The sequence below is a fragment of the Carcharhinus amblyrhynchos genome, chromosome 3 (genome assembly GCF_965287045.1).
Source record: "Carcharhinus amblyrhynchos chromosome 3, sCarAmb.v2.hapA, whole genome shotgun sequence".
NCBI classification, from domain to species: Eukaryota; Metazoa; Chordata; class Chondrichthyes; order Carcharhiniformes; family Carcharhinidae; genus Carcharhinus; species Carcharhinus amblyrhynchos.
In genome coordinates this window covers 118,399,139-118,426,216 of record NC_137326.1, presented here as the reverse complement: position 1 = coordinate 118,426,216, position 27,078 = coordinate 118,399,139, and the positions used below count along the sequence as shown (strand labels likewise).

Genomic DNA, 27,078 nt, shown 5'->3' with positions numbered 1-27,078 from the left:
TCTAAACTACTTGGTGAGCAAATGCACTAACTGGTGTCACAGTAAACAACACTGCAAGAATGTTCAATTGTGGATCTATGCTGAATTAACAGATTTTGACCAGCATGGCATTGGAATAGAACAATTGATCACCCAGGTCCCCAAGCTACTGATAGCGGAGAACAAGATGTTCAGCTGGGATTCTCAGTGGATGTGCTCTGTGGTCACTGACTCCACTATAATGTACACAGGTGTAAATGTTGAATGAAAGTTGACTATGGTTGCTTATCCAACAGTGTTCACAATAGTTATGTTCACAACTGTGTTCACAATCTAATCGCCTGCTGAAACTCATTGTTTAAGCTCACATGTGAGGAATGATCATTTGTGCACTGTACCATAGGGATATCCATGAAGATAGGTTTCTCCAAAGACACCCAGAGGAAAAGTAGGAAATTTGACAAAAGAAATTACAAAATGAAGTGTAAATTTGGAAAGTTGTAGGCACTTTTTAAAAAGCATCAAAACCTGTCTAATATATTGGCCCAGATTCTGTGCTGAGAAATACTGTCATTGTTCTTGTCAGTAAATTGGACAGCAACTTCTGGAGTCTCCAACTGTGCAGTAAAATGTAGAAATCCAAAGGCTGCAGCCTCTGAGTTACTCTGCTCCTTCACAGGCTGCATTACAACAGAACCTCACCAACAGAGTTGGTATTGAAGGCATGAAGTTACTTACTGCTTACCCACTAAGCATGGCAGACCAATGTTAGCGCTGGTGCATTCAGGTGTAGGGCTTTTTTAAATTCATTCATGGGATGTGGACATCACTGGCAAGGTCAGCATTTATTACCCACTCATGGTGGCGAGCTGCCTTCTTGTACCGCTACAGTCATGTGGGGTAGATGCACCAACAGTGTTGTTCGGACGAGTGTTTCTTGATTTTGACCCAACAAAGATGATAAAAGTGCAATGCATCTCCAAGACAAGATGCCTTGTGAGTTGGAGGATAAAGTGCAGCTGTTTCCATATGCCTACAGTCCTTGTCCTTCTAGATGGCAAAGGTTGGAGGTGTTGAAGGTGCTGTCAAATAATCCTTGGTATTTGTTGCAATGCATCATTTTAGATGGTGGACACTACAGCTAAAGTGCACAATGGTAGAGGGAGTAAATATTTAAACTGATGGATAGAACAATTTTCTAATGGTGTGATCGGAAATAACCATTGCTAAGCAACCTCTCTAGCCCTGAAAATTTATTGCAAACATAGAAACTCATTCTTTCAGAATTTAATTCATGTTGGAGCAAGGAAATATAAATATATATATATATTCCTTTTTTCTCTTTATTTTGCTTTCTATTCATGGTGTTCGAGGTTTAGTCTTGGAATCTCAGTGAGGATTCCACAATCCGAGTGGTTGAAGACCCTTCAGTAGGGTGATCCAGATGGCAGATAATAGCAAATCACCACTCAAAAACCTGCAAAGATTATCTGGGCAGCTATCAGTATAGATAGCAAGCACCATACATTGCTGTTGACTGCAAAATAGGGAAATCAAATACTTGAGGTATCTTTTGAGTTTGCTACAACTGGTAACTGTTCAGTTACTCTTGCAACACCCTCCAACACAAGTTTCAACAGAGTAAGATGGTACAATCTCAAGTTGCGTCCACAATAACTATTTCCTTTTACGGCAGAAGTATTGCATTCCCTACTGTACAGTATTTACTGGAAGCCTTTAAGCTCCCTGTTCATTCATTGCAATCTCTCACATAATGGAAAATAAATAATTCATTCTCCCCTTCCAGATCACTGTGAACAATTTTGGTCCCCTTAACTCAGGAAAGATGTATTGGCATTGAAGGCACTCTCAGCAGGTTGATCCTGGGTATGGAGGGATTTTCTATGAACAGAGGTTAAATAGGTTGGGCCTGTACTCACTGGAGAATGAGAGACGATCTTGCTATCTCATACAGGATTCTCAGGGGGCTTCACAGAATAGATGCTGAGAGAATGTTTCCCCTTGTGGGAGAGTCTAGGACCAGAGGGCAGAATCTCAAATCACCCATTTAAGACAGAGATGAGGAGGAATTTCTTCTCTCAGAGGGTAGTGAATCTGTAGAATTCTTTGCTGGAGAGGGCTGTAAAGGCTGGGTCGTTAAGTATGTTCAGGATTGAGAGAAACAGATTTTTAATCAGTAAGGGAATCAAAGGTGATGATAAGGCAGAGAAGTGGAGTTGAGGAGTATATCAGTTTCATCATGATCTCATTGAATAGTGGAGCAGACTTGTAGGGCTGAATGGCCTATTTCTGCTCCTATGTTTTATGATTTCCTCATAGGCCAGTTGCTGGAAATGAATAACTTTCAGTGTTGTCATATAGGGACTGCCATTTAAAATTCATCTTGTACAAAATCAGTTCCCTTTTTTCTCACAAGTACATCTTTTGGGGTAGAACCAAAGATTCATGAATTGATTCCAGCACAGAAAGAGGCCATTCAGCTCATTATGTCTGTACTGGCCATCTGTGCGAGCAATTCACTTAGTGACACTCCCCCACCATTTCCACATAGCCCTGCAACTTTTCAGTTAACGTAGTATCCCACCCTTCAAATTTCATTCTCAGTGTTGTTGTCCTATAAATATATTTGCAATCTCGACATTATGATTTTCCCACTCTTGCACTTACATGAAAAACAGATAAAAGTATTAATATAGCTAGAAACTTGAACAAATAATTTTCGGGAAGCAATAAACAGATAATTTGATATGGAAAGAATAGCATGCTGGACAAAGACAAGGTGGGCTTTCATTCCTGCCACTGCTGCCAGTGAGAATGGAGAATTTGACACTCAGCCCTAACTCCATTTACTGCAGCGGCACTGGAGATCCCAGCCACGAAAAAGTCAGAGGTTTCCAACAATGACTTTGGAGTAATAATTCTCAAAGCTCTTCACCACATGATATTTTCTTCATGTCATTTCTAAGCCTGATGTACCCTTACTGATGGAGATTGATTAATACAATTAACCAACAGCTCCATTATTGTGGTATCAATAATGGTACCATTATTGGTAGAAAATGAATTTAACGGATCCTGGTATTTCTTTCATCTCGGAATTCCTTTGTCCCAATGTTATTTTCTTCCACTGTCCTTCTATTAAATTGCCCAAGTTTCAAATTTATAGATAAATGCCTGGGACCAGAAATCAGAAAATAAACGCAAAGCAGTTTACAAAGTCAAAAAGTCACAATGAGTAACATTCATGTGAATAAAATAAGCGGCTCATAAGTAAAAGAACACAAGAACATAAGAACATAAGAAATAGGAGCAGGAGTAGGCCATCTAGCCCTTCGAGCCTGCCCCGCCATTCAATAAGATCATGGCTGATGCTGGAATCTGAAACAAAAACAGAAAATGTTAGAAAATCTGAATACATCTGACAGCATCCATGGGGAGAGAACAGAACTAACTGCTCAAGTCTGGAAAGACTCAAAATATTAACTGCTGTCTCTCCACAGATGCCATCAGATATATAGAGATTTTCCAATATTTTCTGTTTCTGGCTCATAAGTAATATGGGCAATGAAAATAAGTTACTTGATGTCTCATGGATTTTGCCCTCTTTCTATAACTGGACATTTTAGTGACTCAGAATAGCTAACTGAACAGTACATTCCCGCAACTGCTATTTAATACATCACCCCAGTCCTAGTGTCAATAAATTCCACAGCCAGTAATAAATAATCTTTATAATATTGCATTAGATTTCTTACTATGCAGAAGGAGGCCATTTGACCCATCAAGACTGCAATGACAACAATCCCATTTAGGCCCTATTTCCATAATCCCACATTTTTACCATGCTAATCCCCTGACATTCAGGGGCAATTTAGCATGGCCAATCCACCTAACCTACACATCTTTGGACTGTGGAAGGAAACCCGGAGCAAACCCACGCAGGCACAAGGAGAACTCCATACAGACAGTGACCCAAGGCCAGAACTGAACCCAGGTCCCTGGCTCTGTAAGGCAGTAGTGCTAACCACTGTGCCACTGTGTCACCCTATTACACTCATATCTTTAAATTTTCAAACCCTTCAGTTCACTGTGAATTATCCAATGGAACATTTATTCATATTTTACAAGAACGAAGGAAGCAAATAAGGATTATGTGAAGAACCAAGTTATATTTTATGTTCTAAGGTTGAAAAGGGAAAGTGCAAACAGATAATGTTGCGAGCACACAGCAGTTCTGTTGGTAGCTGTGGAAACAGAAGTTCATGTTTCAGGTTGATGATCTTTCATCAGGACACAATAGAAAATCATAGAATCAGTGCAGAAGGAGGCTATCTGGTCCATCAACCAACAACAATCCTGCCCAGGCCCTATCCCAGTAATCCCACATATTTACCCCGCTAATCCCCCCGACATTAAGGGGCAATTTAACATGACCAATCCACCTAATACATCTTTGGCATGTGGGAGGAAACCAGAGCATCTGGAGGAAACCCATACAGAGGGGGGATGACGTGCATACATAAACACTCACCTGAGGCAAGTGCTGATATATTGTCTGGAATTTTACTGTCCCACCCACCATGGTAATCAGGGTGGGCGAGGGGCAGACAATGGGAAGGTCCATTGATCTTGGGTGGGATTTTATGGTTTCGGGACGAGTAAGGCATAAAATCCTGCCCAATGATTATGTCACATAAGCTGAGCATAATTTTTTTTTCAGTTTTCATTTTTAAATAATGGAAGATATTAAGAAACAGACTGCCAGCAGATACTGTGTCAAGTAAAACATTCAAAAGGATATTAAGTTGACAGTTCTGCAAAAGGTAGGAAGCTGTTTGTCTGGGGTAGTGAGGATAATTATTTTGACAGAAGATCCAGGTGACAGATAGGCTAGATGGGTAGAAAAACCATTTTTCAAGATAACATTTTTTCTCCATTCTAAAATATGGAATTTGTCTTTTTAACAATGATAGCAAATCCCTTGTCATTTTAGACTGAAGGTCATTTTAAGATAATCTGCTTGACAGGAAGCTATCACAATCAAATTGACTGCCCGTTTTACACGCTGCCTGACCTTACTTTCCATTGACTTCACAAGATAGTACATAAGTTAGACCAAATAAAGTTGAACAGTCACAGTGAGTAACATTCCTGTGAATAAATTGCATAGTTCATAAATAATATGGGCAATGAAAATAAAATACTGGATATCTCATGGAGTTAGTTCCCAATCTGTCTAGCTATAATGGGACATTTTAACAACGCAGAATGGGTAACAGAACAGATCCAGTCAATCAGACAAGCAGAATGGAAGCTTTTTCATTCTAGGGAAAAATCTGAAGCGTAACACATTGATGTGAAATGGGAAATCTACCATACTCTAGTTTTTAATTATATTATTTTAGGAATGCATATTCAGTAATCTAATCAGTTTATAAATCAGTGCCTTACAAATTTAGTTTTCTTTCAAAAATTTAATCTATAATCCGGATCATCATGTTTTATTTTCCAGTTTTTTTTATTCATTCACAGAAGGTATCACTGGCAATGCCAGCATTTATTGCCCATCCCTAAATGCCCTTGAGAAGGTCATGGTGAGACTTCCTGAAACACTGAGGCTGAAATCTAATAGCCGTTCATGCCGGCGGGATTCTCTGGTCCCAAATTCTCTGTTCTCGCTGCAACAGCAGCAGGGTGTGAACAGCCAGTAACATCTTGTCTTGAGATGTTCTTATAATGGTTTGGTACAACTGAGTGGCTTGCTGGGCCACTTCAGAGTCAACCATATTGCTGTGAGTCTGGAGTCACATTAAGGCCATATTGATTAAGGATGTCAGATTTCCTTCCCTTCACTAACCCAGATGGGTGTCAGGTAGCTTTAATGTTACCGTTACAGTTACTCGCTATTTATCCCAGCTTTGTTTTTGTTTAGCTAACTGAATTCCCAAGCTTCTATGGTGAGAATGGAACTTGTCCAAATTAATAACCCAGGCCTGTTGATGACTAGTCCTCTAACAAAGCCACTTTGATATTGTATCCCATACGCACGTTGCTGTGGTCTTGTTGTTGACAGTGTACAATATTATTCATTAGCTTGCTATGCATGGCATTCAATTTGTTATTCCATTTTGATGCAGAGCCACTCCAATAGTGTGGGTTCAATTCCCACATGGTTGAGGTTATTCACGACGGCCAGCTTCTCAATAATGCCCCTCACTTGAATTTCCCTGGTCCCTCCCGCCACAGGAATCGAGGGGGGGAGGCAGGGGCACACAAAGATCCATTGATCTTGTGTGGAATTTTCCAGGTTTTGGGCCAGAAAATCCCACCATAGAATGATAGAATCCCTACAATGCAGAAGCGGCTATTCAGTCCGTGGAGTCTGCACTGACTCTCTGGCAGAGTATCTTCCCATGTCCTCTCATCCACTCTATATATATAAAACACCACACATTTACCTTGGCTAATGCCATTTAACCTACACATCTTGGGACACTAAGGGTCAATTTAGCATGGCCAATCAACCTAACCTGCACATCTTTGGACAGCGGGAGGAAACCGAAGCACCCGGAGGAACCCCACGCAGACATGGGAGAAAGTTCAAACCCCACACAGACAGTCACCTAAGGCCGGAATTGAATCCAGGTCCCTGGAGCTGTGAGGCAGCAGTGCTAACCACTGTGAAGTGAGGTGATTTTCAGGTTAAATCACCACCAGTCAGCTTCTCAAAGAGAGAGCAGCTTATGGTCATCTGGATTACGGCAACTTTACTTTTACATTTTCAAAAAGGAAGGGGAATGGAGAACGATAAATTGTTTCCAGTGATAACATCCAAAAATGTACCCTAAGTGTTGGCTGTATGGAGGTCAAATGTATAATTAAACACAGAATTGTCTCAACAATATATGGTTGAAGTGAGTTAGTGGAAGAGTAAAAGAATGGAATGCAGCATCAGATGATAAATCATAAGCAAGACTCAGCATGAGCTGTGACATGGTGCAGTCAGGCTTGAACAAAATGGAGTTCTTCCCATCCGGGTTTAAGTGGCAGATGCCAAAGTTTAACCAAGTTCAAGTAGTGCTGTGTGGAACAATAGTGACCAATTCTCAGTATCCCTGCAAGACGTCGGGAGTTTAAAATGTAACTGCAGTTCCAAAAACAAGACCAGATTGTTGTGGAAAGTACGTGCTTAAAAGCTCAACAATAAAGCTGCCCCATTGTTTACTTCTTATTTTCAACTACTAAGGAATCTGAGACATTCTGACATCTTAAAGAGATTGTACAGCTGTTTTCCCTGTGTGCTTTTGAATGTGGAGTTGTTGAGAAAGACATAAGTAGGGGCAATCCAAAATATCTGCATCTTGGTACTATGTTGTGATAAGATTCCTTTCTTTCCTTTGTAAGTTGACCCTTGGAAAACATCAGCCATGGGCCATTTTCCAACTGCATTCTGATGGCAATATCTTCATTCTGCACCATGACTCAGTGAAACGGTAGGTTAAGAAGAAATTGGGTATGAAAGTAGGTTAGAATATGAGCTGCGAATCTCCCATCGCAAGCCGCAACTTTTCCAGCGGATCGGGGCGGGAGATGCACGTCGCCAGCCTTGTTCTGGGATTTGCGCACGTGCTGGGAGCACATGGGCATCACGCAGAGCCGGAGAACAGTCAGACCACACTGGAAACTGGCAGGAAGGCAGGTAAGTCATTTGAATTTGTTTTTAATATGTTTTAACTGTCTTTTGAATGTAATTATCGGGAATTTACCCCATTGAATCTCCCATCCTGCCAGGAGTACTTAATTCCGGTGGGGTTTAGAGTAGCTCCCCACATTCGGGGAACTAGCGGGAGATCCCACCGGAATGAAGGAGATGCAATCGGGGCCCCCCAGGAGGTCAGGCAGCAAACGGGGCGGTGTCCCTACAGCATGGGCACCCTGGCAGTGCCAGCCTGTGCCCCCTAGCACTGCCCAAGGGGCAAAGTGCCCATGCCCCAGGGGGCACCTTGGCTCTGCCCAGTCAGCATCACGCAGTGCTGAGGGGCGGGTCTAATGTGAGCAGGGCTCAGCAGCAATCATTGGGGGTGGGGTCCCACTGCCATTCTGTATAGCAATCAGTCAGAGATGGAGGGAGGGCAGTGATTGGAGTGGTCTGCTGGGGGAGGCTGACCTGCCTCTTGGGGGGTGCTCTGACCCTGGGCAGCCAGCAAGGGCGGGGGTGGGGGGGGGGGAGCGGTGGGCTGGACATCGGGGTACCCCTGGGCTAGGGGGGAGGGTCAGGGCTGGCCTGGGAATTGGTGTGGGGGCTGCGATTGGGCCATGGGAGGGCTGGGCTGGAGAGGCAGCACCGCAGCGTTCCAGGGCTGGCCAGCGATCGAGCTGGCCAGCAAATGAGAAGTCTGACAGATCAGAACCACTGCATATGTGCAGAGTTCCAGTTCAGACTCTGGTGCGAATAGGCCTCGCCCCTCTGGGTTTTTAATAAGATTCACGACTGGGGCCTCTGCAGTCCACAGAGTGCACAGATTCGGGTGAGAACTGACAAAATAGTCAGGATCTAGAACAGTTTTCCCATCAATTCAGCAATTTTGGGAGCATTGCAGCCATGGTCTCTTCACCTGGGGAGCCTGGATTTTAATCCAATCTAAAGTTAAATGAAGGGTGTCAACATTGCCAAGTTACTTTTATTCTTAAACATTAAAATGCGGCCTAGCGTTCCCTTCAGATGCCATCGCCAATTTCTATCTAAATGCTCACACTGTCCAAAAGTTGATGAAAGGTTAACTCCACCAAACCTTAACTCTGGGCTAGATTTTCTGGTTCTCCCTGTCTGCAGTATCCTCCAGGCCTGCTGAAAGCCACACCCCCTTCCCCAAATCCCTCCTCATCCCATGTTGGGTTCCCCCAGTCTTGGGGTGGGCGAGCCATGCAGAAGTCCGTAGACATTAGTAGTGTTGGATGATCTCATCGCAGTCAATAGCTCATCTCATCTGCTGCAGGGAAACCTTTCCTGGGGAGAGAAGACGTGGGGGGGGTTTTGTGGAGGGGGGGTGGGTGCGATGTGGGGGCAGTGTTAGGAAAACCCTGGCCTGTGTTCCTCCCTCCAATAATGTGCCTAACCTGCTGAATTTCCAGAAAAGTTTCTTTCGAGATCATACTTTCCACATCACTTTTAGTATTTTTCTCATTTTTCCATATCCCGTGATTTTGCCTTCACCATATAGAAATGTGATTGGAAAAACAGAGAGCACAAGACATTTTGCTAAACTTTTCAATCCAAAATGTGTCAGCAGGACAATACGGAATGTGATAAAAACTCACCTTTAAGAGACAGCCAGCAAAGATAGTAAACCCTTTAGTGTGTAGATGCTTTGCTAAGGCAAACCCAATTCCTTTATCGCACCCTGTGATTAAGATGGCTTTGTCTTTAACCTAGAAAGAAGGATAACCAAGAATACAGATGTGTTAATTTTACAGGACCCAACTCAGCAGCGATAAAATATTACTTATTTAAATTTAGCTATAAAGCATCATCAGCTAGTAAATTATTGTAATGCTCATTCACAGGACAGCCACACAATTTCAAAATTATGCCAATTCATTAGCAGTATTACCAAATGACTTTAAAATTAATAATTTCAATCATGGTATATCATTACAGAGCGATTTCAGAGAAATCTCACAAAACATTGTATTTACAAAGCATTAGACTAGTCAAGCACAATACAATACAGACCAAAAACAGGAGGTCAGCCCACTTGACAAAGTGCTGAGCACAGCTCCAACTGAAATCATCCTAAAATAATTACAGGAAGTGATTTACCTCAAGGAAATCTTGCAAATTGATTTTGTATATATTTTCTGCCTGAACAGTTTTGAGGTAAGATGCCCCGCAGATATTTCAAATGCAGTTCTATAGGGAGATCTCAGCATAACAAATCTCATAGCTAAACAATTTCATTGCTTATAAGGCACCAGCTTTGCAGCAATTTACATGATCTTCTATTGTGGGAAATGACAAGTGGAAAACACTCTGCTGAACAGCACGCGGTTCCATTAAGAGTTGCAACAACTCAAAAAAAAGAGCAGCAGTATTAGAAACGACGTTGGTTTTGTATTACGAGACAAGTGTTTGCTTTCAGTTTGTTAAAAAATCGTAGAAGTTATGAAATTATTAGCATGATCTAGAATCTAAACATTAAACATAATGGGGGTGATTCTCCCAACCTGCTGCACTGCTTTTGTAAATGCATTGTTTTGTGAGGCTTCTCTGAAATCGCTCTTTATTGAAATACCCCATGATCAAATTATTAATTTTAATGTCATTTGCTAATACTGCCAGAAATTGGCACGAAGCAGCATAATTTATGCAAATCCTCATTTTAATGTATTTTGCATATCATTAGTGAGCCCAGGGCTGAAGTTCCAGGCCTGCCAGAACCTCCCCACCCACCCTCCCCCAACCAGGTGTGTTTCACTCCAGCGGGGTTTACAATAGGTCCCCACTTGCGGGAAGCTAATGGCTCGACCCTGCTGGGAGTGAAGGCAGGCCTCAAGGTTATGGGTAAGTGGGCAAAGTGCCAATGCCCAGGGACATCTTGGCGTTGCCCACCAGGCATCGGGTAGTGCCACGGGAGTGGGACCTAATGGAGGCCCTGCTGCCACTCTACACTAGGGCTGAGTGATAGAGAGTGAGGGAGGCCAGCAAACAGGGCTGGGCTTTGTGGAGGGGCTTGGGGGAGGTCGGGGGACATGGGGGGTTGGTGCTGTCAGGACTGAGGGGGGGGAGTGGTTCAGGAGATCAGGACTGCCAGGGGAAGGGAGAGGAGACAGAGGTGAGCTGCAGGTGGGGTGGGGTTGGTGGGGGGGGGGGGGGGGGGGGGGGGGGGGTGGTGGGGGGTGGGGGATGTTGGTGGTTTGAGACAGGCCAGACATGTTCGGGCCAGCAATCAGGCTATGCGGGAGTCGGAGGGCCAGAGGGAGGGTCTGCTGAGGAGCAGTGGAGGATCTTTAAGGAGATCTTTCTTGGTGCTCAGCGGAAATTTATTCCGATGGTCAAAAAGGATAGTAGGAAGAGAGGTAATAAGCCGTGGATAACGAAGGAGGTGAAGGAAAGTGTTAAATTAAAAGCGGAGGAATTTAGAGTAGCTAAGAGTAGTGGGCGAGAAGAGGATTGGGAGAGGTTTAAATGTCAACAAAGATTGACAAAGAAGTTGATAAAGGAGGGTAGGAGAAACTATGAAGCTGGGCTAGCGCTTAATATAAAAAAGGATGGCAAGAGTTTTTATAAATATATAAAAAGGAAGAGGCTGGCTAGGGTGAATGTTGGTCCTTTAGAGGATGAGAAAGGGGACCTAGCGGTAGGGGATGGGGATATGGCTAAGGTCTTGAATAACTTTTTTGTTTCGGTCTTCACGGAGGAGGACGTGAATAATTTGCTGGGTGTTAGTGATGGAAAGGTGGTAGGACTGGAAGGTCTTAATGACATTACTGTTATTAGAGAGGCGGTGCTCGACAGACTGGAGGGGCTGATTGTGGACAAGTCCCCAGGACCGGATGGAATGCATCCGAGGGTTCTGAAAGAAATGGCGGAGGTGATAGTGGATGCCTTGGTGGTTATTTTCCAGACGTCGCTGGATTCCGGGGAAGTGCCGGATGATTGGAAAACGGCTAATGTTACGCCGTTGTTTAAGAAGGGTGCCAGGCAAAAGGCGGGGAATTATAGGCCGGTTAGTTTAACGTCTGTGGTGGGTAAAATGTTAGAATCTGTCATTAAGGAGGAAATTGCGAGGCATCTTGAAGGGAATTGCTTGATAGAGCAGACGCAGCACGGTTTCATTAAAGGGAAGTCGTGTCTGACAAATTTACTGGAATTCTATAAGGATGTGTCTAGGACGGTGGATAGAGGAGAGTCGGTGGATGTGGTCTTTCTAGATTTTCAGAAGGCGTTTGACAAAGTACCTCACAAGAGGTTATTGCAGAAGGTCGAGGGACATGGAGTTGGGGGTAGGGTGTTAGCGTGGATCGAGGATTGGTTGTCAAATAGGAGACAGAGAGTGGGGGTCAACGGGTGCTTTTCGGGTTGGCGGTTGGTGACTAGTGGAGTGCCCCAGGGGTCGGTGCTGGGGCCTCAGCTTTTTACCATTTATATAGATGATCTGGAGGAGGGAACCGAGTGTAGGGTGTCGAAATTTGCTGATGACACCAAGATTGGGGGAACGGCAAATTGTGCGGAGGGTCTGGAGAGTCTGCAGAAGGATCTAGATAGGCTGGGCAAATGGGCCAGGAAATGGCAAATGGAATTTAATGTTGGCAAGTGTGAGGTGGTCCACTTTGGTAGGAATAATGGTAGGAAGGACTATTACTTACGGGACGAAAAACTGCAGCAGGCGATGGTGCAGAGGGACCTCGGGGTCCTTGTGCATGAGTCGCAAAAACCCAGCTTGCAGGTGCAGCAGGTGGTCAGGAAGGCGAATGGGATGCTGGCCTTCATAGCGAGGGGGATTGAATATAAAAGTAGGGAGGTCTTGCTGCAGCTGTATAGGGCATTGGTGAGGCCGCAGCTGGAGTACTGTGTGCAGTTTTGGGCGCCGCACCTGCGCAAAGATATTTTGGCCTTGGAGGGAGTGCAGAGGAGGTTTACTAGGCTGATACCGGAGTTGAGGGGGTTGAGCTATGAGGAGAGGCTGAATAAACTGGGCTTGTACTCGTTAGAGTTTAGAAGAATGAGGGGAGATCTCACTGAGACGTATAAGATGATGAATGGGATGGATAGGATAGAGGTGGAGAGACTCTTCCCGCTCAAAAAAGACAGTAGGACTAGGGGGCACAGTCTCAAGATAAAAGGGGGGCGGTTTAGAATGGAGTTGAGGAGGAACTTCTTCACTCAAAGGGTGGTGAATCTCTGGAATTCTCTGCCCGTTGAAGTGGTGGAGGCTGCCTCGCTAAATATTTTTAAGACGTGGGTTGATGGGTTTTTGATAAGAGAGGGGATTAAGGGTTATGGGGAGAAAGCGGGAAAGTGGAACTGAGCAGCGACAGATCAGCCATGATCTTATTGAATGGCGGGGCAGGCTCGAAGGGCTAGATGGCCTACTCCTGCTCCTATTTCTTATGTTCTTATGTTCTTATGTCACAGTGCTGGCCAGCAATCAGGAGCCCAGCATTCCAGGCTGGCAGATCGGCATATGCGCAGTGTCCACTCAGCGCTATGCTGCCGACCTCTTCAGTAGGAAAAGGCCCCGTCCACTGATTTTCAAGGTGAATTATGCTAGTTCACTCTGCAGTGCAGAGTGTGGGAGATTCATTTTGAAAACCCCGCTGAAAGAACCAGCAGGATCTACTGTCTCTTGTCCACTTTTAAAACATATGGAACTCAGATCCTTTTTAAAAGTCCAATATTTCCATATGACTCCAGGTTTTCTCTATAATCATAAAAACTGTGAATGTACAGTAATCCCATCCATAGACAGGAACTTGCCAAGAATCTTTTCACAGTTCCTGTTCCATCACCCTTGAAAATTTGGAGAAAGGGAAGTACAGATTAAATCAAAAGCAAATGACTGTGATATGGAAAACCTTGAACCGATCGCACTGCTGATAATTTATATCATCTTTCATTCAAAGGAAATTTTGCTTGAACTTGCCTTTCCTTTGCTATTCACCATTTTAGATTATGACCCTTGAACTGCCAACGTGGCAACCAAACTTGTCTTAATCGACGTCCTGCAAAATCCTTAGTCTTAAATACTTTGAACAAGTCACGCTTCAGTTTAAAAAGTCCCTGCGTAGCTAATATCTCCTGAAAACTCAAGCTCTTGGAAATGGATTTAATACAGTTGCTCTCCTTTATACCTACCGCAGTAATCTAATGTCCTTCTTAAAATAGGTTAACAAAGACTGATCAATACTGTACTACTCAAAACGCAGTCTCACAAAAGATCATACATAATCTTCTTATTACTTTCAATTCATAACTGAAATTACCATTGTATATATCTGTCAGTTCACTCTGGTGCACACATTGTACCATCTGTTCCAGAGGTCAAAGCCAAATTTTTTTTCATATCACAACATTGCAAGTACATTTCAACTTAGTCTGTACAAATATTCTGATGAAATTGTGCACCGTAACTTCCGAGCTCTGGGCAGTGTCTAAGGGGGGGAGCCTCTCTACCCCCATCTTCTCCAGGCTTTCTGATAAGGATTGCACAGAAATTGCCCAGGAAGTAAACTCCTGATGGACAATTGCCCTGCACTGGGAACCATTCAAAACTTGCAAACTCCAGATGGTTGTGACTATGTTACATTAATAGTTACCCAGAAAGTTAGAGTTAAAATCACTTCTATCTTCTGGGTAACTAATATGCTGATCCACACCAACCTTCCACTAGTGTTACATCTCCAAATCCCTCATGAACCCCCACTGAGCTCTCTCGCCCCCATACACTCTCGCTAATCACCCCACAAGACTCCCCCCCACTACCAATCCCCAAAGGATTCCCATCTCACTACCCCCTTCCCCAACCATAGGTATGGCCCGACTTGAGCTATAGTCGATAAAAAGGAGTCTGACATAAGTCTCCTTGTTGTTCCAGAGTTGAGTGTAATGTCAGGAAAATGGCGTCTACTCTGGATCTGTTGGGGTGATAGGTGAACGGTAGTGGATCCAGTCAATCTGGGAGTCTGGAGTCGATGGGTGTCATGACTAACCTTTCGAAGCACTTCATGATAATGAAAGTCAAAGCCACTGGGCAGTAGTCATTAAGGCACGTTGCCTAGCTTTTCTTTGGCATTTACCTTATACTCCACTGAGCATTACAAACCAATTTCTAATCCAGCACACTACAATTTCTTCTTCAGGTCCAAAGTTTCTGCAGTGTTTGACTTCTGAAGTCCAGGTATATAACATCAACTATCCCACTCCATTCATTCTGTCATAACATTCTCTAAGAAATCCACGTAAGTTGGTTAATCGTGACCCGCCACTAAAAAGCCACACTGTCCATAGCATCTTTAAGATATTTCCTTTTACATCCTTCATCACAGTTTCAAAATTTCCCTGCACCATGCCAAGTCATAAAAACCTGGAATTTGACTGCCATTCTTAACCCTTTTCTTCTAAATATGGAGATCACATTGCAACCAGGTTGATTCCCGGGATGGCGGGACTGATGTATGAGGAGAGATTGACTAGGTTAGGATTGTTTTCAATGGAGCTCAGATGAATGAGGGGGGGATCTCATAGAGACTTATAAAATTCTAACAGGACTAGACAGGGTGGATGCAGGGAGGATGTTCTCGATGATGGAGGAGTCCAGAGCCAGGAGTCACATTCTGAGGATTCAGGGTAGACCATTTAAGGATGGAGGTGAGGAGACATTTCTTCACCCAAAGAGCGGTGAGCCTGTGGAATTCATTACCACAGGAAGTAGTTGATGCCAAAACATTGAATGTATTCAAGAGACAGCTAGATATAGCACTTGGGGCGAACGGGGAAAAAGCAGGATAAGGCTTTTGAGTTGGATGATCAGCCATGATCATAATGAATGGTGGAGTAGGCTTGAAGGGTCAAATGGCCTCCTCCTGCTCCAATCTTCTATGTCTATGTTTCTATGTTTCTACTTTCTGATTTTCTGGGATGTGACCCAGTTCCAGGGAGCTTGGGGAGGTGTGATGTGGAGACAACTTCAGAGCACTACACCAAAAATTGACAGTATTGACCTTGCACTTCTGCAATTTCCCTAATGTGCTCCAAAGTGATTTTCACCATTTCTAACCTTTTCTCACATTTAGCAGTCCCTTCCTGTTTGAAATTGTTCTGCCTTTGTCACATTAGCCAATTACTACTCAGTTGTCTCATGTTCATCATTATTTCTTGGTAGCTGAATATTTTGCGACGTGAAAGATGGCAGCTGTGCTGTTCTCTTTTTTTTGTTTCCATATACACCTCCATCAATATCTCTACATATAGTTTGAGTATTTGAAACAATCTTGAAGTAAAAAACTATTCTTTGTAAAGCTGTCAGATTATCCAAAATCCCCACAAGTTAATGCCCATGGAGGAGAATCCTCCACTTTAGCTTGTTTAATCTATATATGACTCCTGTCTCAAAATGATTTGATTTGATTTGTTGTTGTCACATGTATTAGTATACAGTGAGAAATATTGTTTCTTGCGCACTATACAGACAAAGCATACCATTCATAGAGAAGGAAAGGAGAGGATGCAGAATGTAATGTTACAGTCATGGCTAGGGCGTAGAGAAAGATCAATTTAATATATAAATGTTTATGTGCTTTAAGCTAAGTCCCATGATCACTTATCTATGCTATTGCATTGTTCAAGATGATGGAAGTTAGGAAATCAGGCATGTAGATTGACATAGACCAGCCAATGAACTCAACAGGCTGAATAGCAGAATAGGTTCAACAGGCCAAACGGCCCACTTCTTTTCCTATGATCTTTCCTTACTTTAACGTCAGCAATGGCTTCAGCCATTTTATTCCCATGCTGATATTCTACCTCAACCCTTTTGTGTTTTGCTTTCTCTCAAACTTCAAAAACAAAATCCAATCTAAACCAAATTTCAGCCACTTCCCCTACTTTTGGGAAGGTCAGCACAATGTCACAGTGGTTAGCACTGCTGCCTCACAGCACAAGGGACCCAGGTTTGATTGCCAGCTTGGATCACTGTCTGTGTGGAGTTTGCATGTTCCCCCCACATTTGCTTGGGTTTCCTTCAGATGCTCTGGTTCCCTCCCACAGTTCTAAAGGTGTTTCGGCATGCTACACTCTCCCTCACTGTACCCAAACAAGTGCCAAAGTGTGGAGACTAGGGGATTTTCACAGTAACTTCATTGCGGTGTGAATGTGAGCCTACTTGTGACATTAATAAACAAACTTGACTTTAAACTGAACTACTGTGTCAAATTCCAAGCACCACACTTCAGGAAGGATGTAAAGACTTTAAAGAGGATCCAACAAAATTCTAAAATAATGTTTATGGGGATGAGGGGCTTCAATTGCTTGGATCGACTGGAGAAGCTGGGACCATTCCTCTCAAGAAGAGCAGGCTGAGAGGATATTTGAGACAAGTGTTCAAAATCATGGGATACCTGGATAGAGTGGATACAGAGAAATTGTCCCCATTGGAAGAGGTGGTGACAATCAGAGAATACCAACTTAAGGTGACTGCCAAAAAAAAGCAAAAGTGTCATCAGGACATAGTCAGTGGTTAGAATGTGGAATGCCTGAGAGTGCAGTGGAACCAGAAGCAATTGTAGCTTTCAAAGAGACTTAGATAATTACCTGAAATGAAAACAAATTGCAGGGCTAAAGGGAAAAGGTGGAGGATGTTGGTGGGCAGGGGGGTCAGACAAGCTGAGCTGCTCCTGCAGAGAGCCAGCACAGGCACCACAGGCTGAATGGCCTGTTGTGCTGTAACCATTCTATGATTCTATGATACTAAGTGTAAAATAATGCATTATTTATTATACTCTGAAAGGGAGTGAACTTGATGCTAGGGAAGGGCAGAAGGACAGAGGTCCAGATCCAAAAAAGTATTAAAAGACCATTAATACTAATGTATTTAATTAAATACATTTTATCTCAAAAAAGTATAGAATATGAGTATCAAAATATAATGATGGCCTGAAACAAAACTATGTGTGCGTTATTGGATTCCACAATAAAGAGGCTAATGAAGCTTTTGAAAAGATTATATAAAACCTCACTAAATGCATTCAGAATAGTGACATTGTGCTTATGCACTGAACTAGTCATTCAGAGGTTGGAACTATGATCCGAGAGGCCTGAGTTTCAATTCCACTTAGGCAGCTGGATTCAGTTAATAAATAAATCTGGAATTAAAATTTGAGCGGCATGGTCATTAGCACTGCTGCCTCACAGTGCCAAGGATCCGGGTTCAATTCCAGCCTCGGGTCACTGTCTGTGTGGAGTTTGCACATTCTCTCTGTGTCTGCATGGGTTTCCTCCATATTCTCTGGTTTTCTCCCACAGTCCAAAGATGTGCAGGTTAGGTTGATTGGCCATGCTAAATTTCCCCTTAGTATCAGGAGAATTAGCAGGATAAATAAGTGAAATTATGGGGATAGGGCCCAGGTGGGATTGTTGTTGGTGCAGGCATGATGAGTCAAATGGTCTCCTGCTATACTATCGGGATTCTATGAAAATGCTAGTATCAGTCATGACAACCTCCACGTAACTATCAGATTGTTGTAAAAACTCATTTGATTCACTCAGATCCTTTAGGTAATTATACTTGCCATTGTTATCTGCTCTGGCCCAAATGTGACTCGAGAGCCACAGCAATGTGATTGACTTTTCTGTGCTCTCTGAAATGGCCAAGCGAACCACTCAGTTAAGGGCAATTAGGGAGGTAAATGCTGGCCTTGCTAGTGACTGTCACGGAGAAGAAATGCTGTCTAGTATTCGGAAATACAAGTTGTGACAGAAGAATTGTAAGATTTGATCTTTTTTCAGTTGAACGGCACAGACGACAGGACGATTTAAAGTTATGAAAGAATGAGACAGGGCAGAAGACATTTTTCCCCCATCAACTGGGTAGTAAATGACTTGGTGTCAAAACATGAGACCGAATATGAGGGATTTAAATTGACGCAGAGAATTGTGGGAGTTTAGAATGCACTTCCAGAATTAGCGTTTGGGGCAACATTCCAGGTTTGATGAAGGGGATGAAAGGGCAGCACGGTGGCACATTGGTTAGCACTGCTGCCTCACAGCACCAGGGGCTCGGGTTCGATTCCCAGCTCGGGTCACTGTCTGTGTGGCGTCTGCACATTCTCCCGTGTCAGCGTGGGTTTCTTCTGCATATCTGGTTTCTTTCCCAATTCCAAAGATGTGCAGGTTAGGTTGATTGACCATTCTAAATTTCCCCTTAGTGTCAGGGGATTAGCAGGCAAAATAGGTGGGGTTACAGGAATAGGGCCTAGGTGGGATTGTGGTCAGTGCAGACTCAATGGGCTGAATGGCCTCCTTCTGCACTGTAAGGATTCTATTCTATTCTAAAGAAGAATGATGGCTGATGGGATGAAAGAACAAGCTGGATAAATCTCTTGAGGAGGGTAAACAACAAATAGATTGATTGGGCCAAATGATCTGTTTCCACATTGTAACTTTGCTACATTTCTACAAGAAGAACCACTAGACAAGATCCCTGGTATCATTACAAGAAGGATGTGGATGCAGAAGAAGTTCACCAGGATATCGCCTGACTGGAACATTAAAGTTATAAAGAGAGGTTGGCTCGGCTTGGGTTGTTTTCTCTGGAGTAGAGAAGCCTGGGGGATTATCTGATTGAGGTGTTCAGGATTACGAGGGGCATGGAGAGGGTGGATAGGGAGCAGCTCTTCCCCTTAGTTGAAGGGTCAGTCATGAAGGGATAAGTTAAAAGTAAGGGGGGGAATTTGAAGAAAAATATTTTTATCCAGAATATGGCGACGGAGTAGGAAGCGCTGCCAGGGAGGGTGGTGGAGGCAGGATGCCTCGCATTTTCACAAAGCACCCGAATGAATACATGGCACGCCATAACATTCAAGGCTATGGGTCAAGTGCTGGCAAGTGAGCAAGTCTGGTACAGATTCCATGATGTGGGTACGCCGGCGTTGGACTGGCGTAAACACAGTAAAAAGTCTGACAACACCAGGTTTTAGTCCAACCGATTTATTTGATAATAGACTCACAAGCTTTCGGGGTTAGTCCCTTCGTCAGGTGAACTCGTCGGTTGGACTAAAACCTGGTGTTGTCAGACTTTTTGCAGATTCCATGGGCCAAGGGCTTCTATTGCACTGTAGTATTCTGTGACCAGAAAACTGAGCTGTGAGAAACTTGTCTGTTTGCTTTTAAAATAAGACAACAGAGTGGATGGAAGTATACAAAGGGTCAAGTGGATTTCGACGGAAAGAACCTCCTCCCCTGTTTGTATTTACCTTCCTAATACTGAACGGTAGAATAAACAAAGACAGGGCAAACGGATCACTGATTTCAAGTGGTCCTTCGCACAAACTGTAATCAATAGATTTCCAGGAAAAGTAACATCATGTCGTTCAAAGTGCAATTAGAAAGCTTGATGAAGAGAGGTGGGATTGGAAATGATATCAAAAGGCAGTCAGATACTGTTATAATGGATTTAATTCCCCCCGTTAAACAACAAAAAAGCTCCACAAGTTATTCTGGCTATGCTACATCCTGAATGTGCACATCTCACTGGATACTTGATGATATCCACATGTCACTTTCAGAAACAGTTAATGCTGTAAACATCAAGAGGTTTCTTTCAAAAACACCCGCCTTGGCACAGAGACCCCGGCAGTATTTTTTAGCAAGTTCAAAGGACTCTTAAAAGGGTTTACCTTGACCGAGCCGCGAGGCAGGGAGGGCATCGCCAGGTACAGCACAAAGACCAGGTACATCAGCACGATACTGTAGGTCACTGTGTCGTCCTGAAAGCCAAACAGTTTAACAAAGGCACTCAGGATCTCGGGGAGCCACAAGCCCAAGCCCAGGGTCAACAGGAATGAAAACAACACCATTAGGGCCATTTGCACGTATGAAAGCTTGGACATCTCTGCCTCCTTGTTGTGCTGGGCTGAGCTAGCTCCCTCTCTGACTCAGCCGAATGCAGCAGCGGCTGCACTATCAGCGTTGCGGTTTGCTGTGTCTCAGTCTGGCTAAGTAGCCCCGCTTGTCCCTTTCTCACCCACTCATGTAATCCCCTCCCATACACAAAAAAAAAGCCAGGAAAGCAGTCCGGACAAAGAATGAGATCACTTCCGCGTGTGTACAAATGTGATGAAAACACAGTGACAGGCTACTGTATCATTTCATCAACACCATTGGCACTCACGCGCATATGCACAGACCGCAGGCAGGCTGAAAAGTGCTGGACAGACTTCTGCTCTTTCATAACTAACTAAACCCCGAACCAGCTCAGGCAAATCTCATCACCACTGACAGCACCTTCATCCAGATTCGAAACCTTGGCCCTATTCTCTCTGATGCGGAGATGCCGGCGTTGGATTGGGGTAAGCACAGTAAGACGTCTCCCAACACCAGGATAAAGTCCAACAGGCTTATTTGGTAGCACAATAAACCTGTTGGACTTTAACCTGGTATTGTGAGACTACTTACTGTGCCTATTCCCTCTCCACAGATGCTGTCAGACCTGCTGAGATTTTTCCAACATCTTCTGTTGTTGTTTCAAATTCCAGCAGTCATTTGCTTTTTACTATAGTTTGAGAAGACAATTTGGTTAGGAACAGGATCAGGCCATTCAGCCCCTTCAATCTGTTCTGTCAATCGTAGCTGATCTGTATCTTAACTCCATCCACTTTAGTTCCATAACACTTAACAATGAAAACCTTTAACAATGAAAAATCTATCAATCCATCTATCTTTGACTTTCACTAAGCTTTGAGGAAAGAGTTCCACATTTCTAATACTGGGAAGAAAATTATTTCCTTTATCCCAGATCTTCTCCAAACATTTTACAGTTAATGGAATAATTTTAATAAGTGTACTTACTGTCCTAATGTAGGACATGTCACAGCCAATTTGTACACAGCAAGCTCCCACAAACAGCAATGTGATCATGACAGAGAAATTGTGTTTATGAAGTTGATTATGGAAACAAATAATGGCCAGGACACCAGGAGTAACAAACACACAAGACAATGCTGCAGATGCTGGAAATCAGCAATAAAAACTGAAAAATACTCAGCAGATCAGGTAACATCTGTGGAGATTATGGAATTACTGTTTCAGGGTCTGTTACTATTATATATGAGTTTGATTTGATTTGATTTATTATTGTCATATATTAACATACAGTGAAAAGTATCAATTGTTGCGCGCTATACAGACAAAGCATACCGTTCACAGAGAAGGAAACGAGAGAGTGCAGAATACGGGGTTACAGTCATAGCTAGGGTGTACAGAAAGATCAACTCAATGTAAGTCCATTCAAAAAGCTGACAGCAGCCAGGAAGAAACTATTCTTGAGTCGGTTGGTGCGTGACCTCAGACTTTTGTATCTTTTTCCCAATGGAAGAAGGTGAAAGAGAGAATGTCAGGGTGCGTGGGGTCCTTAATTATGCTGGCTGCTTTGCCAAGGCAGTGGGAAGTGTAGACAGAGTCAATAGATGGGAAACTGGTTTGCGTGATGGATTGAGTTACATTTATGACCTTTTGTAGTTCCTTGCAGTCAAATATGGACTAATAAAAGACCACGGAAAATGGGAATAAACTAACTGGAACTGTTAATTAACACATCGTATCTCTAGCACAGTCAACACAAGACTGCTCGGCAAGTTCCACCCCAGAGTGGAGTCTGTGTCCTGGACCACCTGATCTTTAAGGAGCATGCCCCCAATAAACATAAGAGTGACCTTTCATCAGAACTGAAGAAAGATAGAAATGAACGCCTTTGCTCTTCTTCGAAATGGTGTCATGGGATTTTTATACATCCACCCAAATGGGGCCACAGTTTAATATCTCATAGAAAAAATTGCATCTCCAACAATGCAGCCCTCCCTCAGTACTGCACTGGAGTGTCAGCCTTGATTTTTTTGTATGCTCAGGTATTGGAGTTGATGTAAAGCCGTAACTTTGTGACTTGAAAAGTTGTATGCTATTAACTAAGCTACAATTGACAGTGACACTTTACACTAGTGTGAAGAAACATTTCCTGACATGGCCTGGAGGATTTCACAGTAACTTGGTTGCAGTGTTAATGTAAGAATGTATCCACGATAGCTCCCTTGAACATTATATAATGAAACTGACAAAGGAGCAAGCTATCCTAGATCTGGTCCTGTGTAACGAGACGGGAATAATTAATGATCTTGCAGTTAGGGATCCTCTTGGAAGAAGCGATCACAGTATGGTTGAATTTAAAATATAAATGGAGCATGAGAAAATAAAATCCAATACCAGTGTCTTGTCTTTAAACAAAGGAGACCATAAAGGGAAGAAGAAGGAGTTGGCTAAGGTAGACAGGGAGCAAAAACTTTATGGTGGGACAATTGAGGAACAGTGGAGGACCTTCAAAGCGATCTTTCACAGTGCTCCGCAAAAGTATACACCAGTGATAAGAAAGGACAATAGATAATCAGCAATGGATATCTAAGGAAATAAAGGAGGGTATCCATTTGAAAGAAAATTAATACAAAGTGGCAAAAGATTAGTGGGGGCCTAGAGGATTGGGAAATCTTTAAAGGTCAGCAGAAAGCCAAGAAGAAAGCTAAAAAGAAAAGTATGATGGATTATGAGAGTAAACCAATTCAGAATATAAAAACAGACATCAAAGGTTTCTACAAATATATAAAACAAAAAAGAGTGACGAAAGTAAACATTGGTCCTTTAGAGGATGAGAAGGGGGATGTAATAACTGGAAATGAGAAAATGGCTGAGGCATTGAACAGGTATTTTGTGTTGGTCTTCACAGTGGGAGACACAAATAACATGCCAAAAATTGATAACAGGAAGGCTATGGCAGGTGAAAACTTAGAAACTATCATGATCACGAAAGAGGTGGTGTTGGGCAAGTTAATGGGGGGGGGGGGTGCTAAAGGTAGACAAGTCTCCTGGTCCTGATGGAATGCATCCCAGGGTACTAAAGGAGATGGCAGGAGAAACAGCAAATGCCTTAGTGCAATTTATCAAAATTCGCTGGACTCTGGGATGGTTTCTGCAGATTTGAAAACAGCAAATGTGATGTCACTGTTTAAAAAAGGAGGTAGATAGACAAAAGGCAGGTAACTACAGGCTGGTTAGCTTAACTTCTGCAGTCGGGAAAATGTTTGAATCTATCACCTAGGAAGAAATAGCAAGAGATCTGGATATAAACTGTCCCATTGGTAAAATGCAGCATGAGGGCAGGTCATGTTTGACTGATTTGGTGGAATTCTTTGAGAATATTACATGTGCAATGCAGAACCTATGGATGTGGTGTATCTGGATTTCCAGAAGACATTTGACAAGGTGCCGGACCAAAGACTGCTACATAAGATAAAGATGCACAGTGTTACGGGTGATCTATTAGCATGGATAGAGGATTGGTTAACTAACAGCAAGCAAAGAGTGGGGGTAAATGGGTGTTTTTCTGGTTGGCGATCAGTGACGAGTGGTGTGCCTCAGGGATCAGTGTTGGGACCACAACTGATTACGATTTACATAGATGATTTGGAGTTGGGGACCAAGTGTGTGTGTCAAAATTTGCAGATGACACTAAGATGGGTGGAAGAGCAAAGTGTGCAGAGGATGCTGAAAGTCTGCGAAGGGATATAGATGATCTAAGTGAGTGGCGAGGGTCTGGCAGATGGAGTACAATGTTGGTAAATGTGAGGCCATTCATTTTGGTAAGAATAACAGCAAAATGGACTATTATTTAAATGGTAAAAAATTGCAGCATGCTGCTGTGCAGAGGGACTTGGGTGTCCTTATGCAGGAATCCCAAGGAGTTGGTTTGCAGGTGCAGCAGGTAATTTAGAAGGCAAATGGAATTTTGTCCTTCATTGTTAGAGGGATAGAGTTTAAAAACAGCGAGATTATGTTGCAGCTATATAAGGTGCTGTTGAGGCCACACCTAGAGCATTGTGCACAGTTTTGGTCTCCTTACTTGAGAAAGGATATACTGGCACTGGAGGGAGTGCAGAGGAGATTCACTAGGTTGACTTTGGAGTTGAGAGAGTTGACTTAGGAGGAGAGACTGAGGAGACTGGGGCTATACTCATTGGAATTCAGAAGAATGAGGGGAGATCTTATAGAACCATATAAGATTACGAAGGGAATAGATAAGATAGAATCAGGGGAAGTTGTTTCTACTGGTGGGTGAAACTGGAACTAGGGGAATAGCCTGAAAATAAGGGGAAGCAGATTTAGGACTGAGTTGAGGAGTAAATTCTTCACATAAAGGATTGTGAATCTGTAGAATTCCCTGCTCTGTGAAGCAGTTGAGGCTGCCTCATTGAATGTTTTTAAGGTAAGGATAAATAAATTTTTGAACAGTGAAGGAATTAAGGATTATGATGAGCGGGTGGGTAAGTGGAGCTGAGTCCACAAAAAGATCAGCCATGATCTTATTGGATCCTGAGCTTCCTAACCCACAGACCACAATCAGAAAGGATAGGCAGCAACACCTCCTCCACAATCATCCTCAACACTGGTGCCCCACAAGGCTGTGTCCTCAGCCCCTTACTATACACCTATGACTGTGTGGCCAAATTCCCCTCCAACTCAACTTTCAAGTCTGCTGATGACACCATCGTTGTGGGTTGGATCTCAAACAATGACAAGACAGAGTACAGGAAAGAGATAGAAAATCTAGTGAATTAGCGTGACGGCAATAATCTCTCCCTCAATGTCAACAAAATGAAGGAGATTGTCATCGACTTCAGGAAGCGTAGTGGAGAACATGCCCCTGTCTACACCAATGGAGACAAAATAGAAATGCTTGAGAGCTTCAAGTTTTTAGTTCTCCAGATCATCAAGAACTTGTCCTGGTCCCTCCATGCCGACACTATAGTTAAGAAAGCCCACCAATGCCTCTACTTTCATAGAAGACTACGGAAATTTGGCATGTCAGCTACAACACTCACCAGCTTTTACAGATGCACCATAGAAAGCATGCTTTCTGGTTGTATCACAGCTTGGTGTGGCTCCTGCTCTGCCCAAGACCATAAGAAAATACAAAGGGTCGTGAACGAAGCCCAGTCCATCACTCAAACCAGCCTCCCACCCATTGATACTGTCTACACTTCCATTGCCTCAGAAAAGCAGACACCATAATTAAGGACCCTATGCACCCCAGACATTCTCTCTTCCACTTCTTCCGTCAGGAAAATGATACAGAAGTCTGAGGACACGTACCAACCAAATCAAGAACAGCTTCTTCCCTGCTGCCAACAGACTTTTGAATGAACCTACCTTGCATTAAGTTGATCTTTCTCTATATCCTTGCTATGGTTATAACACTACACTCTGCACTGTCTCCCTTCCTTCTCTATGAACAGTATGCTTTGTCTATGCAGCTCACAAGAAATGATACTTTTCACTATATCCTAATATATGTGACAATAATGAATCAAATCAAATCAAAGCAAAAGCATACAAGGAGGTGCTCTGAATTCATATAGAGATTTACATTTAAAGAGGTTTAACACAATAAGAACTGTATTTGCTAATCCTAACTCCATATTTTGGACATTTGATGTAATCCTTTGACCTGAAAATAACCTTGTGACAAAAAACTGAGAAGCTGTAAAAAGTCATCTTACACAATAGGCAGAAGTTTCTCAAAAAATGACTGACTGTCATAATGACAGGAAAACAAAACCACAGTGATTCATGCAACTCTGTATGGTGCAGACTGGACTGCAATCACCCCACGCTTGGTGCACTAAATGAACACCCACGTCAAACATAAAATCCACAGGTAGGGACCTCGGGGTCCTTGTGCATGAGTCACAAAAACCCAGCTTGCAAGTGCAGCAGGTGGTCAGGAAGGCAAATGGGATGCTGGCCTTCATAGCGAGGGGGATTGAATATAAAAGTAGGGAGGTCTTGCTGCAGCTGTATAGGGCATTGGTGAGGCCGCAGCTGGAGTACTGTGTGCAGTTTTGGGCGCCGCACCTGCGCAAAGATATTTTGGCCTTGGAGGGAGTGCAGAGGAGGTTTACTAGGCTGATACCGGAGTTGAGGGGGTTGAGCTATGAGGAGAGGCTGAATAAACTAGGCTTGTACTCGTTAGAGTTTAGAAGAATGAGGGGAGATCTCATTGAGACGTATAAGATGATGAATGGGATGGATAGGATAGAGGTGGAGAGACTCTTCCCGCTCAAAAAAGACAGTAGGACTAGGGGGCACAGCCTCAAGATAAAAGGGGGGGCGGTTTAGAACGGAGTTGAGGAGGAACTTCTTCACTCAAAGGGTGGTGAATCTCTGGAATTCTCTGCCCGTTGAAGTGGTGGAAGCTGCCTCGCTAAATATTTTTAAGACGCAGGTTGATGGGTTTTTGATAAGAGAGGGGATTAAGGGTTATG

At 43.2% G+C, this 27,078-nt stretch overlaps 1 protein-coding gene across 2 annotated transcripts in view; it reads right to left on the bottom strand.

The window, feature by feature from the left end:
• The window catches only part of LOC145341508 (D-beta-hydroxybutyrate dehydrogenase, mitochondrial-like), a 31,880-nt gene extending 11,112 nt beyond the window's left edge, over positions 1-20,768 (bottom strand). For both annotated transcript variants that reach the window (XM_080186484.1, XM_080186485.1), the window contains exons 1-2: positions 20,392-20,768; positions 9,319-9,429 (exon numbers count right to left, since the gene is read on the bottom strand). In XM_080186484.1, the coding sequence (XP_080042610.1) occupies positions 9,319-9,429; positions 20,392-20,604 (324 nt within the window). In that variant the 5' untranslated portion in view covers positions 20,605-20,768. The remainder of the gene's footprint in view (positions 1-9,318; positions 9,430-20,391) is intronic.
• Between the last annotated feature and the right edge of the window lie 6,310 nt (positions 20,769-27,078).